The sequence below is a fragment of the Geotrypetes seraphini genome, chromosome 1 (genome assembly GCF_902459505.1).
Source record: "Geotrypetes seraphini chromosome 1, aGeoSer1.1, whole genome shotgun sequence".
Lineage (NCBI taxonomy): Eukaryota > Metazoa > Chordata > Amphibia > Gymnophiona > Dermophiidae > Geotrypetes > Geotrypetes seraphini.
The window spans coordinates 245206362-245222656 of NC_047084.1; the positions used below are offsets into that span (position 1 = coordinate 245206362).

Below are 16295 nucleotides of genomic sequence, written 5' to 3' on the forward strand. Positions count from 1 at the left end.
TCCCTACTTCATATGTTCACATCCCATTTCTGTCTGGAGACTAATACCAGATGGGATAGTTGGTTCAGCCAAACAGTTTAAAAAAAACAAACCCCACAAAACACCCCACAAAAAAAACCCCAACCCAACCAAACAACTTATTTTCTATTTAGTCGCCAACTTCCCTCCATCCCATTCGTCATAGCTAGGAAGTCCCATCTGTGAGAATATGCTGCCTGCTTGTCTTGGGATAAAGCACAGTTATTTACCTGTAGCAGGTGTTATCCAGGGACATCAGGCAGATATATTCTCACAACCCTCCCCTGGTTGGATTCTTAACTTGTTTATTGAACTGATGGTCCTGCGAACTGACATTGGGTGGGAAGGCACTCATGTACGCGCAGTACTGGCAGTATTGAAACTTTTAGAAAGTTACTTAATTTTAAACAATTTTTATTATTAAATAAGTCAAATGGGAGAAAAACAGCAAAACAATCCAACATCTAAAGCCCTAGAATGACAATACAGTCAAAACTATAGTCCTCCCTCCCCCCACCCTCTTGCTTCCCAGAATTCCAAGACCTACATAGCAAATACAGTTAACATAGACAGTGGGCATGGACTCTTATAGCCCACTGACAGTAGAACCATTCCCCCCTCCCCCCCCCCATTTAGTGCACGCTAAATGCTAACGCTTCCATAGAACATAATGGATGCGTTAGCATTGTGTGCTAAATCGGCTATCGCGCCTTAGTAAAAGGACCCCTAAGTGACTTAACTCCTTATCACCCCTAAGTGACTTAACTCCTTATCTCTCAATATGTACCGTATTTTCGCGGATATAACGCGCGCGTTATACGTGATTTTACGTACCGCGCATACCCCTCGCGCGTTATATGCCTGAGCGCGGTATAGAAAAGTTTTTAAACATAGTTCCCACCCCGCCCGACGCCCGATTCACCCCCCCAGCAGGACCGCTCGCACCCCCACCCCGAACGACCGCTCGCACGCGCTCCCACCCGCACCCGCATCCACGATCGGAGCAAGAGGGAGCCCAAGCCCTCTTGCCCGGCCGACTCCCCGACGTCCGATACATCCCCCCCCCCCGGCAGGACCACTCGCACCCCCACCCCGAAGGACCGCCGACTTCCCGACAATATCGGGCCAGGAGGGAGCCCAAACCCTCCTGGCCACGGCGACCCCCTACCCCCACCCCGCACTACATTACGGGCAGGAGGGATCCCAGGCCCTCCTGCCCTCGACGCAAACCCCCTCCCCCCAACGACCGCCCCCCCCCAAGAACCTCCGCCCGTCCCCCAGCCGACCCGCGACCCCCCTGGCCGACCCCCACGACACCCCCACCCGCCTTCCCCGTACCTTTGTGTAGTTGGGCCAGAAGGGAGCCCAAACCCTCCTGGCCACGACGACCCCCTAACCCCACCCCGCACTACATTACGGGCAGGAGGGATCCCAGGCCCTCCTGCCCTCGACGCAAACCCCCCTCCCTCCAACGACCGCCCGCCCCCAAGAACCTCCGACCGCCCCCCCAGCCGACCCGCGACCCCCCTGGCCGACCCCCACGACCCCCCCACCCCCCTTCCCCGTACCTTTGGAAGTTGGCCGGACAGACGGGAGCCAAACCCGCCTGTCCGGCAGGCAGCCAACGAAGAAATGAGGCCGGATTGGCCCATCCGTCCTAAAGCTCCGCCTACTGGTGGGGCCTAAGGCGCGTGGGCCAATCAGAATAGGCCCTGGAGCCTTAGGTCCCACCTGGGGGCGCGGCCTGAGACACATGGTCGGGTTTGGCCCATGTGCCTCAGGCCGCGCCCCCAGGTGGGACCTAAGGCTCCAGGGCCTATTCTGATTGGCCCACGCGCCTTAGGCCCCACCAGTAGGCGGAGCTTTAGGACGGATGGGCCAATCCGGCCTCATTTCTTCGTTGGCTGCCTGCCGGACAGGCGGGTTTGGCTCCCGTCTGTCCGGCCAACTTCCAAAGGTACGGGGAAGGGGGGTGGGGGGGGTCGTGGGGGTCGGCCAGGGGGGTCGCGGGTCGGCTGGGGGACGGGCGGAGGTTCTTGGGGGGGGGCGGTCGTTGGGGGGAGGGGGTTTGCGTCGAGGGCAGGAGGGCCTGGGATCCCTCCTGCCCGTAATGTAGTGCGGGGTGGGGTTAGGGGGTCGCCGTGGCCAGGAGGGTTTGGGCTCCCTCCTGGCCCGATATTGTTGGGGAGTCGGCGGTCCTTCGGGGTGAGGGTGCGAGTGGTCCTGCCGGGGGGGGGGATGTATCGGACGTCGGGGGGGGGGGCATCAGGCTTTCAGAATGGGGACAGACCTTCAAGGGGGACAGGACTTCAAGGGGGGACAGTGCACGGAAAGTCAGGGGGGGTGAACGGAGAGTCGGGACAGCGCACGGAAAGTCAGGGCAGTGCACGGAAGTCAGGGGGGTGAACGGAGAGTCGGGACAGCGCACGGAAAGTCAGGGCGGGCGAAAGGAGCGTCGGGCATCATGCGCGTTATATGCCTGAGCGCGGTATAGAAAAGTTTTGGTACATATCATCGTGATTTCTGCGCGCTATACCCCTGTGCGCGTTTTACACAGGTGCGCGTTATATCCGCGAAAATACGGTAATATATCTTACAGGTAGAATTGTGAGAAGATTTTGTTGAATAGAGTGATGGTAAATATGGTATCAAATAGTTATCAAGGTAGGAGGAGATCAAGTAGATTGTATCTTAACCAGAAGCAAAATTTTGTACATTAAACGGTGATTAATAGGTAACTAGTGAGCGGATTTTAGAAGGGGAGTGACATGATCAAATTTATTTTTTCCAGTTATTAATTTTATAGAGGTGTTTTGAACTAATTCAAAATATCTCTATAAAACTAATTGTAAACAGTGTAAATCTTTGTGCCTAATACCGTAATATAAAGAATTACAGTAATTGAGTGTACTAATCCTATATAATAAAACCCTAAGTGCGCAAGCGCATTTAGGGTTTCGTGTTCCCTGCCGCCGTGGTGTGTGATCCATGGTCGTGTTCCAACCCGGCGGCAGGGAACATTCTGGCCACTCCCTTCCTCCCGCCCTCAATCACCATGGAAGCCAGGCAAGCTCTCTCCCTGCCCGCGTCCTCGGCCTCACTCGCCGCTGCCGCCGCTGATGCTGATTCTCCTCTAAAGAGCAGCCTGCGATGGTGGCTGGCTTTAGCGAACCTCGCAGGCCGCTCTCCAACCTTGGTAGCACATTCCCTCTGACTCACGGGATCTCGTCAGAGGGAACGTGCTACCGAGTTGGAGAGCGGCCTGCGAGGTTCGCTAAAGCCGGCCACCACAATCGCAGGCTGCTTTGAAGAGAAGCAGGCCAGAAGATGCCAGGATGGAGGGAAGGTAAGAAGTGGATCAATACCGGGGGCCAAAGGGAAAGGGGGCTGCTTTGGAGGGAGGGGAGTGCTGGGGGGAGACAGAAGGGGCCACGGAGAGATAGGGAGAGGGAAAGGGGGCTGCTTTGTGGGGGAGGTGTGCTGGGGACAGACAGCTTTGCTCTGGGGGGAAGACAGAAGAGGGCCATTGAGAGACAGAGAGAGGGAAAGGGGGCTGCATGGGGGGGGAAGTGTGTGCTGGGGGCAGACAGCTTTGCTCGGGGGGGAGGGGGGAAAGACAGAAGGACACAGACAGCGGCCAAGGAGAGAGAGATAAAGAAACACAGACAGACAGACAGACACATCTATTATAGCACCCATTAATGTAACGAGCTTAAAGACTAGTTACTAAAGAATGAACAAGAATATTAATAGTGGAGGGAAGTAGAAGATGAGATATCAAACAAATAAGGCATAATTTATATTAACTGTGTTTTACAGTAGTAGAAATTTGTGAAATACCAAATATACTAAATTATCCTTTCATTATAGCACCTAAAATTTTAAATATTTTTGAAAGTTAAATTGGAGTATTAGAAAGTATCAATGGAGAAGGAAGCATTTGATTTATCTTTTGTACAAGAGAACATGACTTCGGATTTTTGAGGATTCAATGATAAATGATTGATGTAGAGCCATGTAGAATTCAAATTAAGTGTTTGATTAATTTGTTGTACTACTTTGGGATCTGAAATGTTAGTGGCGTGAAGAAGTTGCACAATTTATCGGCTTTACTACATTTATTTACACCGATGATATTCAAGTGTAAGTAATGGTGACATGAAGAGCTGTGTCAGTAATACTAATAGCTTGCAGATATTGTAGTAAGACTATTATGATCAACACTATCGAATGCAGCAGTAAGATCTAAAGAAATCAGTAATTGTGGTTTGAGATGATCAATGTAATGCAATATTGTGGTTATAAGTCTCAAGGAACGAAGTTTCTGTTGAATGATTTGGACAAAAACCAGTTTGGTAGGGATGGAGAATATTTTTTTTTTTTAACAAAATCATTTAAATGGTTGAAGACATGTTTTTCAATAATCGTTGCATAAAATTTAATATTGTAAATTGGATGGTAATTTGAGCTACCTGAGAAAGATTAGTGAATATTTTTGATTGTTGGAATAATAGCGTAGTTTCCAAGAATATGGTACAATGCCATGGCTGATGCCATGCTCCTCAGTTCCCTCAAGGTCCAAGTAGTAACCCTATCATGTTTCTGGGGCAAGATTCATGTATTTTCCTTAGCGGCACACCCTGATAATCACTTTTTACAACATATTAAATTCATTTGACTGACGATTTGGGCAGTTCTTCAATGGGACCTGATTTTGGTGTTCTGTTTCTTTGGTAGGTTTGACATTTTAGCCTCTGAATTATGCTTCTATAAAGGATCTATTATGCTTCTATAAAAAACTCTAAAGACTATTCACAATTTGTATGCCACGTTCTGATTTGCAGGCCTTATCCTGGGAAGACCCATATCTATGCTTTTTGGACAAAATGGTGTCTCTTTGCACAGCCCTATTCTTGCCAAAGATTGTTTCCCCATTTCATTCACTGCTTGCCCTGGATCAGTAACATGGAATGTTGCTACTCCTTGAGTTTTGGCCAGGTACTAGGGACCTGGAATGGCCACCGTGAGAACGGGCTACTGGGCTTGACCATTGGTCTGACCCAGTAAGGCTATTCTTATGTTCTTGTACAAATTGAGTGATATTGCTTCATGCCTTCATGTTTAAGGTCTTTGGCCCCGATTTACTAAAGTCAGTGATCATTGCTAAACCATCGCTGCTACCCACCCGATTCACTAAACGGTCCACTGTGTGTTTTCCTCATTGTCCGATCCGATCCTATCCTACCCATGCAAATTAGTAAAACCCCATTCAAAATAGCCAAGCGATTGATTCACTAACATTTGCTTGGCTATTTTGAATCAGGTTTTACTATCCTAAAATTCGACTGCTGCAGATCTGATGGTAACTGTTACCGACAGGTCTGCCTGGTTTTGTTTTATTTCATTTTTTTTTTTTTTTTTTTTTGCAATGGCACAGACATTTTGCATTTATCACACATGCAAAATATCTGGCCAATAAAAAAAATGAAAAAGCCTCCCCCCCCAAGAAAGCGCTCCCTCCCTCCCCGAACCCCCCAAAATAGCAGGAGGGATGCCCACTCCCTCCTGCCACCAGACACTTTCACCTCTCCCGTGTGAATATGGCAGGAGGGATGCGCACTCCCTCCTGCCATCGCCCCCCCCACCAAACTCCCTCCCCCCAACTTAGATATGGCAGGAGGGATGCCAACTCCTGTTGTCGGAACCCCCCAAACTTAGATATAGCAGGAGGGATGCCCACTCCCCGGTACACCCTCGGTACCTGTGAATTAGGAGCAGGAAAGATGCTCAGTACCTCCTGCTCCTCCAGCCTTCAGCAACGCAATGCGGGCCGTAGGCTCCGCACCGATGCATCATATGATGCATGGGGAGGGGCCTAAGACCCTGATTAGCTCAGGTGCTTCGTGCTCCTCCCTTGGGACCTGAGCCAATCAGAGACTTCCTTAGAGAGGAATCCGGTGCACCGGGGCGGAGCCTAAGGCCCGCATTGCGTCGCTGGAGGTTGGAAGAGCAGGAGGGACTGAGACCCCTCCTGCTCCCAATTTATGATACCGGGGGGAGGGGGTTGTATATGATGTATATTTAAGTTTGGGGGGGGGAGGTTGGCGGGGGGAGGGGGGTCTGACAGCAGGAGGGAGCCTATATCCTTCCTGCCATTTGTTTTTGGGGGGTGGGGAAGGAGAGGGACTCCTGCCATATTTTTAAGCATGTGTGTTCGGCAGGGAGTGGGGGGTGATGTTCGGCTGGCCGCGGGAGGAGGGGGGTATTCATCCGGCCACAGGCAGGGCTGAAGGAGGCCGATGGCAGGAGGGGACTGGGCATCACTGCTGCCATATGTTTAGCAGGCGGGCAACAAAAGCCCTGACAGCAGTGACAGGAGGCTACGTCTCCTGTCGCTATTGTCAGGGCTCTGCATCAACTCAATTGCTCACTCATTTGCATGTAAAAAAGATAGTGACTCAATTGCTGTTTCAAAATCGGCCAGAAAATCAGCCAACAGCGATTGAATAACGGCGTTATCTTTAGTGAATCTGGGCCTTTGTCAGAATTTGTCTGGAAAGCTCCATAAACTGGATGTAGAGCATGCAGTCCTGCAATATCTGGAGATGATACACCCTTTCCTTAGACTTTTGTGCTGTTTCAGGGTCCATGCAAAAAAGGAGGCAGCTTCAAAGTCTTCCATTGTGAAGTGGATTAAAGCTGTAATTGAGTCATTTACATTCTTTGTTGTATGACTGTGCAACTGGGCCAGTGGGCTCATTCAGCACAGGCACAAATGATTTCATGGGCCAGAGCCAGGTGGTGGCTCTGGAAGATGTTTATAGAGAGTTACGTGATCATCCTTTCCTTTGTGAAACATTATAAGGTTGTTGATTTGGCCAGAGACAAAACCTTTTGGCAGAGTTATGACTCATGGAGCATTAGAAATGCTCTCCCTGATGCATACTGTTTTGTACCTCCCATTTCATCTAGGTTGGTCTTGCATGGTGAAAACGAAGATGAAACTTTATTCATACCTGTTAACTTCCTTTCCTTAAGTCCTGTTAAACCAGTTCTGTTCCTTTCTAGACAATTTTAATTAGTTTCATTAGTTCTTTCATAAGTTTAGTAATGTATAACTCCTCTTGATGAGGAACTATAATTTGTTCAGCAGTGGTTCTCTACTAGATGTTTTGTTTTGGTGAATGTGTAAAAATGGCATACAGAAGGTTTCATTAGTGTACTAAACCTTTAATATTGATGTTGGTGGTAAAAGGAAGCAGGAGATGGCTGGATACCATCAAGAATGACACATGAATGAACATCAAGCAATTGAAAGAAGCCGTGGAAAACAAGGAAGCATGACGAGGACTGGCCTACAGAGTAACCAAGGGTCAGACACGACTGAATGGATAGTAGTAGTAGTCATTGGAAGTCTGTGGATTCTTTTCCTCCATCTTTTGATGGGGAGACACAACTCATTTGTTTGGATTAACCTAGTTGGATTCAAAGAAAGGAAATTAACAGATATAAATAAAATATTGCCTTGGTTTTTAACGGGTTTAAAATTTCATTCTCATTTGTTACAGTAGGTACATGACCCTAGCTCTTTCTGTTGGTTTTTCCTCTGCTGTTTTGTGGTACTCTTTTGTGCAGTAGGGTTTTGCCTCTTTTGATTGCATCTATTTTTGTAGTGCTTTTCAATATTGGCTTTATCTAAGTTATGATTTTAATGTTGACAACAATAAGAATGAGTGATGGAACATATTAAACTAGCCTCAAAAAGTGATAGCTTAACGTTTTCAGTTCTTAAAATTTTGAAGTGGTCTACTGCTTACTTAATCCATAATAAAATGAAATTTCTTTATTACAGGTTTTGAAAGTATTTTAGAAGGGCTTTATGGACCAGGATTACGTAGAGACCTCAGTTTATTTGACGGTATGTGCATTTAATTTCTTGAATGCTTAATTTAAAATTGAAAGTAAAGAAAATAAATATTATATTTTGTAATCTCACAATTAAAGGACAATTAGAAAGCTAAACTGATCTGAATTCACTATTTTAAGGATTGCAAACCACTGTATAAACAACAAATGATAGAAGAGAACAGAAAGCAATTCCTGGATATAACGTCGGTAAAGGTTATAGGAAAAGAGCAAGCCTCTCCTTTTCTAGGAGCTATATCAGATAAGTGAGGACTTGCAATTTCATTGCTTTTTGGACCCTTTTATTAAGTTGCACTAGTAAATGAGCTTATCCTAGGACATGCAGGCAACATATTCTCACATAAGGGTGCTGTCATCCATGGAGCCTGGTATGGAAAGTCTGAAAAGTGGACTTTCACTCTAAATTTTTTAGAGCTTTGCGACTACCCGCACTGCGCATGTGTGACTGCGTTCCCACCCGAAGAGGCTCGTGGTACCTCCAGTGTTTCGTTTTCCGCAGAGCGAAAAAGTCTATTTTTTGACTGCTTCTGTTTAGCTGTAATTCTCCCACCTAAGCACCTTCCTGATTCACATTCTTTTTTGTCTGTCTTTGGTTTTTTTTTTTTTTGGGGGGGGTTCTTTCATAATTGAGTTTAATTTAGTGAACAAAGTTTTTCCCATGTCAAAACCCACGATGTGCTTCAAAAAGTGCTGTAGATACTAGCAACCCATTTCTATCACAGACCCACATAACTGTCTGGGTTTACAATGTCTGGGTCCTGAGCACAGGATTGACTCCTGTCTTCACTGTTCCACTCAGAAGAAGCGCTCCATCAAAACCCATCGCCTTCACAGGAGAGGTTATTTGGCATGGACATCGATAAATCATCAGAGCAGGCGACATCGATACGTCCAGCATCAACATCGAGAGATCTCTTTGAGGAAGTTAGCTTTCAAAGCTTCCACTTCCCAGAAAGTGTCGATGGTCTCTACAGCATTGAGTTCCTCGATGAAGACCTCGAAGCGACACCATTGGACTTGTAGGTTGTTTCTTCTCTTGGGGGGGGGGGGGCATCCTCATCGAGGTCACCCTCTCCAAAACAACCTGCTGCACCATTGGTACCGGCGGATATCTTTCAGTACCGGTGCATATCTTTCAGCAGGAGTCCCAGGCCTCAACAGCATTGAGAGTCTCGATGCAGGCTACAAGACGACATCATCGATCTGCTGATCTAGCGTTTGGCTCTCCTATATGGGGTGCGTCCTCTTTAAAGTCTCCTGCACTGAGCCAACTGCCGGCACCGCCAGCTGATCCATTGGTACTGGTGCAATCTTTTCAACAGAAGATCGATGCATATTTTTGAAAAGGAGATTGTTTCTGTCTTCAAATCACACTATGAGCGCCTGCTGTGATCATCTACCCTGGGTACTGGTTCATTTGCCAGGCACTTTTATTGAGCCTCTAGGTACCGATGCTGCTTTTTCAGCACAGCCGAAGCGTCATTTTTCTGTTTCTCATCACAGCTCTTCAGGTCATCGAGCGTCCCGTTCCAGCCATTATTCTCCATCTTTTGAAGGTTGTTCTATCAACAACAACATTCTTCTCATGCTTCTTCCTCATGGGACCAGTACCGGAAGCGGCATATGGTTTCTAATCACCATTCTCATAGGGGGTCAGATTCTGAGAGTGGCTGATCTGAGCAGATGAAAAGCAGCTACATAGAGAGGCAGAGGGAGAGAGAAGCCAAAGGGGAAAAAGCAGATAAAACAGCAGGAGAGAGAAGCAGAGGCAGGAGACCAAGAGGAGAATCGGTAAGAGTTAGCTCCACCCACCCCCCGACGTCCATCACCGAAGCTCCGCCTGAAAAAGGGGAGGGGCCAATGGAGCACAGTTGATCTGAGCAGGAGAAAAGCAGCTACATAGAGTGGCAGAGGCAGAGAGAACAAAAGGGGGAAAAAAGCAGATAAGAGCAGGCGCAACCACAGCAGACCCAGAAGGCATCCGCAGCAGATCGGCAAGCAGACGGAAGCAAGATGTTGAGCTACCCAGTTTTCTGCATCGTCTGCCATATGTATGACTACCTCCCCTCTGGGAGGCGGTCTTATGTATGCGCCCGATGGGGAGAACTGGAGAGCCTGAAGAGACAACTCAGACTCCTGGAGAGCAGAATATTGGAACTGGAGGCACTTCAAGCAGGGGAGGAGGGAGACAGAGATGCAGAGAACGTCCAGACAGAGGAAGCAGAGAACAAGACAGAAGACACCATCGAGGAAGAAGTCCGAGAGCTGGAGAAGTTCATAGAGGAGGCATATAGGGAGGCTGTGGAAAATCACCAGCAACAGTGGAACTGCCAAAAGACACCTACAGAGAGTGTGGACCACCCGACAGACAACCACCAGGAAGAAATGGGTGATACAGTAGCAAGAATGAAGGATATGGACCTGCGGCAGGAGAGATGGACATACGCCAGGGACACGGACCTGAGGCTGGAGAATCAGGAGAAGATAGAGAGGACAGCAATCGTCGTGGGCGACTCCATCATCAGACAAGTTGACAGCCACATAGCGGGAGGAAGACTTGATCGGCTGGTGACCTGCCTACCGGGAGCCAAGGTAGAAGACATAGTGAGCCGCATCGACAGGATCCTCAACAGTGTGGAAGAAGAAGATACGGCGGTGGTGATGTGGACCCATGTGGGGACGAATAATGTGAGCAATAGGAACTACAACAGGGAAGTACTGAAGGACCAGTTCCGGATGCTAGGAAGGAAGCTGAAGACCAGAACGCAGAGGATAGCATTCTCGGAGATCCTGCCGGTACCCAGGGCAGATGAGAAGAGGCAGATGGAGCTGCAAGCAGTCAACGCGTGGATGCGGCGCTGGTGTGAGGAAGAAGGATTCCACTTCGTGCGCAATTGGACAACATTCTGGGGGAAGAGCAAGCTCTACAGGAAGGATGGACTCCACCTCAGCAGAGACGGAACGAGGCTACTTGCAAGCAACATCAAGAGAGAAGTGGACAAGTTTTTAAACTAGGAAGAAGGGGAAAGCCGACATTCGACAGAGAGAGAGAGTCGATGGTTCGGGAACCGGTATACCCAGAGGATACTGTGCAAGAAGATAGAAGGAAAGACTCATCAGATTACAGGCAAGAGAGATCGAAAAGGACACACGAGGGAAGGAAATGCAAGAAAGGAAAAAGCTGCAAACTCAAGTGTATGTACACAAACGCAAGGAGCCTTACAAATAAAATGGGTGAATTAGAAGCCATAGCACAAAAAGATAACGTTGACATCATAGGCATCACGGAAACATGGTGGACTGAGGAAAACGTCTAGGACACTGTACTACCGGGATACAAACTATACCGCAGAGACAGAATGGCTCAAAAAGGTGGGGGTGTTGCCATATACGTCAAAGAGGAAATTGAATCTGCTGGAGAGAACACGCCACAACTGACGGATAAGTTAGAGTCTCTATGGGTCAAAATTCCAGGAACAAATGGCCTGGAAACGAAGATCGGCATCTACTACCGACCCCCAGGGCAGTCCAAAGAAATTGATGGAGAAATGACAGACGAGATTAAACGCAACTGCAAAGGAGGCAACACAGTTATCATGGGTGACTTCAACTATCCGGGAATAGACTGGAACCTAGGCATCTCCGGCTGCATTAGAGAGACCAAGTTCTTGGATGCTGTAGGCGATGGCTTCCTGGAACAACTTGTCAAGGAAAATACTAGAGGAAATGCAATTCTGGACTTATTTCTAAATGGCCTGCGAGGACCAGCACAAAATGTAGAAGTAGAAGGGACGCTGGGAAGCAGTGATCACAATATGATCTGCTTTGATCTGGACGCAGGGGAGTAACATCGGTCCAAAACGACAGCCATGGCACTGAACTTCTGAAAAGGGAATTACGAAGGGATGAGACTCATGGTAGGGAAGAAGATTAAGAAGAGGATAAGCACTGTAAAAACGCTAGAGCAAGCTTGGTCCCTTTTTAAGGACACAGTCACTGAGGCGCAAAATATATATATACCGCGTATCAACAAGGGATCCAAGAGGAAAAAGAACAAAGAACCAGCATGGCTCACTGTAGAGGTGAAGGAAGCGATCAGAGACAAGAAAACTTCATTTAAGGAATGGAAAAGGTCAAAAACGGATGAAAACTGGAACAAGCACAAACAACATCAACGCAGGTGCCATAAGGTGGTAAAAGGGGCCAAAAGAGACTATGAGGAAAAAAATGAGGAAAAAATAGCCAAGGAGGCGAAGAACTTCAAACCGTTCTTTCGATATATTAAGGGGAAATGACCCGCAAAGGAAGTGGTGGGACCTTTTAATGACCATGGAATAAAGGGAGCACTAAAGGAGGACAAAGCAATCGCTGACAAACTGAACACATTTTTTTGCATCTGTATTTACCAAGGAAGATGTACACAGCATACCGGAACCCATCAGGCTATATGCTGGAAACAAAAATGGAAAGCTGACAGGATTGACGGTCAGTCTAGAGGAGGTATGTAGGCAGATTGATAGGCTTAAGAGTGATAAATCCCCGGGACCGGATGGCATCCATCCGAGGGTCATCAAGGAACTGAAAGGGACCATAGCTGAACTGCTTCAACTAATAGCCAATCTGTCGATCAAATTGGGAAAGATTCCAGAAGACTGGAAGGTAGCGAATGTTACACCGATCTTCAAGAAAGGTTCAAGGGGAGATCCGGGGAACTACAGACCGGTGAGTCTGACCTCTGTACCGGGAAAGATGGTAGAGTCACTGATAAAGGACAGCATCATTTATCACCTTGACGGAAACGGGTTGATGAGGACCAGTCAGCACGGTTTTAGCAAAGGCAGATCGTGTTTGACGAACTTGCTGCACTTCTTTGAGGGAGTAAACAGACAGATAGACAAGGGCAATCCAGTCGACATTGTATATCTGGATTTTCAGAAGACGTTCAACAAGGTTCTGCATGAATGACTACTTCGGAAAATTGCAAGCCATGGAATTGAGGGTGAAATACTCACGTGGATTAAAAACTGGCTGGAGCATAGGAAACAGAGAGTGGGGGTAAATGGACAATACTCGGACTGGAAGAGCGTCACCAGTGGGGTGCCGCAGGGCTCGGTGCGTGGACCCGTGCTCTTTAACATCTTTATAAATGATCTGGACATAGGTCCGACGAGCGAGGTGATTAAATTTGCGGATGATACAAAGTTATTCAGAGTAGTTAAGACGCAAGGGGATTGCGAAGATCTGCAACGTGACATAATCAAGCTTGAGGAATGGGCATCGACATGGCAGATGAGGTTTAACGTGGATAAGTGTAAAGTGATGCATGTCGGTAACAAAAATCTCATGCACGAATACAGGATGTCCGGGACGGTACTTGGAGAGACCTCCCAGGAAAGGGACTTGGGAGTTCTGATTGACAAGTCGATGAAGCTGTCCATGCAATGTGCGGTGGCAGCAAAAAGGGCAAACAGAATGCTAGGAATGATAAAGAAGGGAATCACGAACAGATCAGAGAAGGTTATCATGCCGCTGTACCGGGCCATGGTACGCCCTCACCTGGAGTACTGCATCCCGCACTGGTCGCCGTACCTGAAGAAGGACACGGTACTACTCGAAAGGGTCCAGAGAAGAGCGACTAAGATGGTTAAGGGACTGGAGGAGCTGCCGTACAGCGAAAGATTAGAGAAACTGGGCCTTTTCTCTCTTGAACAGAGGAGATTGAGAGGGGACATGATCGAAACATTCAAGGCACTGAAGGGGATAGACTTAGTAGATAAGGACAGGTTGTTCACCCTCTCCAAGGTAGGGAGAACAAGAAGGCACTCTCTAAAGTTGAAAGGGGATAGATTCCGTACAAACGTAAGGAAGTTCTTCTTCACCCAGCGAGTGGTAGAAAACTGGAACGCCCTTCCAGAGGCTGTTATAGGGGAAAACACTCTCCAAAGATTCAAGACAAAGTTAGACAAGTTTCTGTTGAACAAGAATGTGCGCTGGTAGGGCTAGTCTCAGTTAGGGTGCTGGTCTTAGACCTGAGGGCCGCCGCGTGAGCGGACTGCTGGGCATGATGGACCACTGGTCTGACTCAGCAGTGGCAATTCTTATGTTCTTATGGTCTTTCTTTTTCTGATCCTGAAATTTTTGATCCAGCTTTTTTTTCCACCACATCTCAGTCTGAGGAGCTTGCTATCTCGTCCTATATTACTCAACTTGTAAAGACTTAACTAACTAACTAAAACTTAGTATTATTGACTGGGTCTTCAACCAAAAGGAGCTCGACTCGGTTAGCAGTGAGGTAAGCATAATTGATAAACACCATTTAAAATGGTGAAAAATGTTAAAATTGAAGTGCCTCTGGTACCTAAATAAAAAGCGCCAGAATTGCACCTATGTAGATGCTTTATGGCACTTAACTCCAATATGGGGGTGGCCTAACACTGGAAGTGGTGTTAAGTGCATTGCACCACAAAGACAGGCCTCTCTGTTCCTATGGAGGCTGATAACTACTTCTCCATTTCAAGATATTTTCTGTTTTGGAGAACCTGCCAGGGATTCTCCCATCCTACTTTTGCATGACCTGTTCCGACAGGTCCTTTTTCAGAATTGGGAAATGCCTTTGTCTACCACCAGTACTCCAAAACGCCTGGACTCTATAAAATTCTTTCTACACCAGGCTTTACTGAACCTCGGCTTCCTCATCATTCATTTCTGGTGGAATCTACACAGAAGAAGTATTTAGATTCCAGGGTCTACGCTTCAGTTACTCCAACTCGTGAAGGTCATATTTTGGACACTTTTGGTCATTGCCTTTATAAAAACTATGCTTTTGAGCAGAATCCTTAATTATATTTTTTACTAGTGTTTTAGCCCGTTACATTACCAGGTGCTAGAGTAGACGTCTGTCTGTCTGTTTGGTTTTTTTTTAAATTTGTCTCTCCTTGGACGCTGTCATTCTTTCTGTCTGTGTCTTTCCCTAGCCCCCTGTCTGTCTATCTTTATTTCTAACTCTATCCTCTTCCCTCAATCCTGCATGTGCTCTTTTTTCTTTCTCCTCCCCACTTCCTTCCAACGTCTGCTCCCCCTGTCCTCCACACTTCCATTCAGTGTCTGTCTCCCTCTCTCTACCCCTTCCATCTACTATTCACCCTCTGTCTTGCCCCTTCCATTCACTGCCCTCTCTTCTCTTTCCATCTAGTGTCCGCCCTCTCTCTCTCTGTTCCATATGGCCTCTCCATCTCCTCCTTCCTTTTCCCTTGGTCTGGCATACCTTCCTCCTTCCCTCCATGCCCTGCCATCTCTTCTTCCCTCCAAGCCATTCTCTCCCCCTCTGCTCCCTTTCCTTCTTGAACTACTTCATCAGGCAGCAGCAGCATTCACAATTCATTGCTGTTGCTGGCTTCAGGTCTTCCTCTCTGGCGGGTCCTGTCTTCATGAAAACAGGAAGTAGGCAGGACCGGCCAGAGAGGAAGGCCTGAAGCCGGCAACAGCAGCGAATTGTAAACACTGCTGCTGCCTGAAGCACCCGAGGCAGACGTTTCTCTCCCCTCCCAGCCCAACCCCCGCTGACTCTACGACCCTCCCAGCGAGATGACTTTAATAACAAACCTCCCTCCAGCGTTGGCAGCCGCAACACGTTAAACAGGCTGCTTCGCGGCTTTCTTCTGCCGTTGAGTCCCTCTGTCGCAGAAGCGGTATGTCCCTCCCCCTCCAGTACCTGTGCAGCACTTTACGCGGTGCATCCTCCCACGATCCTTAGTCGGCCACAGCACTCGAGTGTGGGCCCTAACCGCGCATCCGTTCTCCTGCCTGCCATGGACCTACGTATCACGGAACACGCAGGTGGGAGTGCGCATGCGCGGCTAGCGTTTTATTATATAGGATATGTCTCAACATCTCCAGCATTATGTGCGACGCTTGTCATCTTTTGTACAACATCTTCCCCCTGACCAACTTCCGGAATATCAACAAACTATTCATACCCTCTCACAAACTGCGAGGTATCTCCCGAGGTCAGTCTCTGACGTTTTTAAATTGTCATCTAGAGCGTCTGCTCTATCTGTGGATATGAGACGTCTTGCTTGGCTCAGACTTTCTAACATGGATATCAACATCCAGAATAAATTGGCCAACATTCCATGTCTGGGACACAAGCTTTTTGGGGATGCTATGGAAGTAGCTGCCTAGAAATTAGCTCAACATGTGCAGACTTGGCTGCTCTAAACAAACCAGTATCTACGCTTTCTTCCCAGCAGAGGTCCTCTAGACAAGATTCTTCACATCGCCGGACCTCTTCTTCTACTTCTTGGCATCCAACCCCGTATGGATTACACTAGAATTATTTCTCTGCTCCTTGA

The 16295-nt window shown here is 47.7% G+C and overlaps 1 protein-coding gene across 1 annotated transcript in view; it reads left to right on the forward strand.

The window, feature by feature from the left end:
• LCORL (ligand dependent nuclear receptor corepressor like) overlaps positions 1-16295 on the forward strand; it is a 108622-nt gene that overhangs the window by 39887 nt on the left and 52440 nt on the right. The window contains exon 2 of the mRNA XM_033959339.1: positions 7871-7936. Within this exon, the coding sequence (XP_033815230.1) occupies positions 7871-7936 (66 nt within the window). The remainder of the gene's footprint in view (positions 1-7870; positions 7937-16295) is intronic.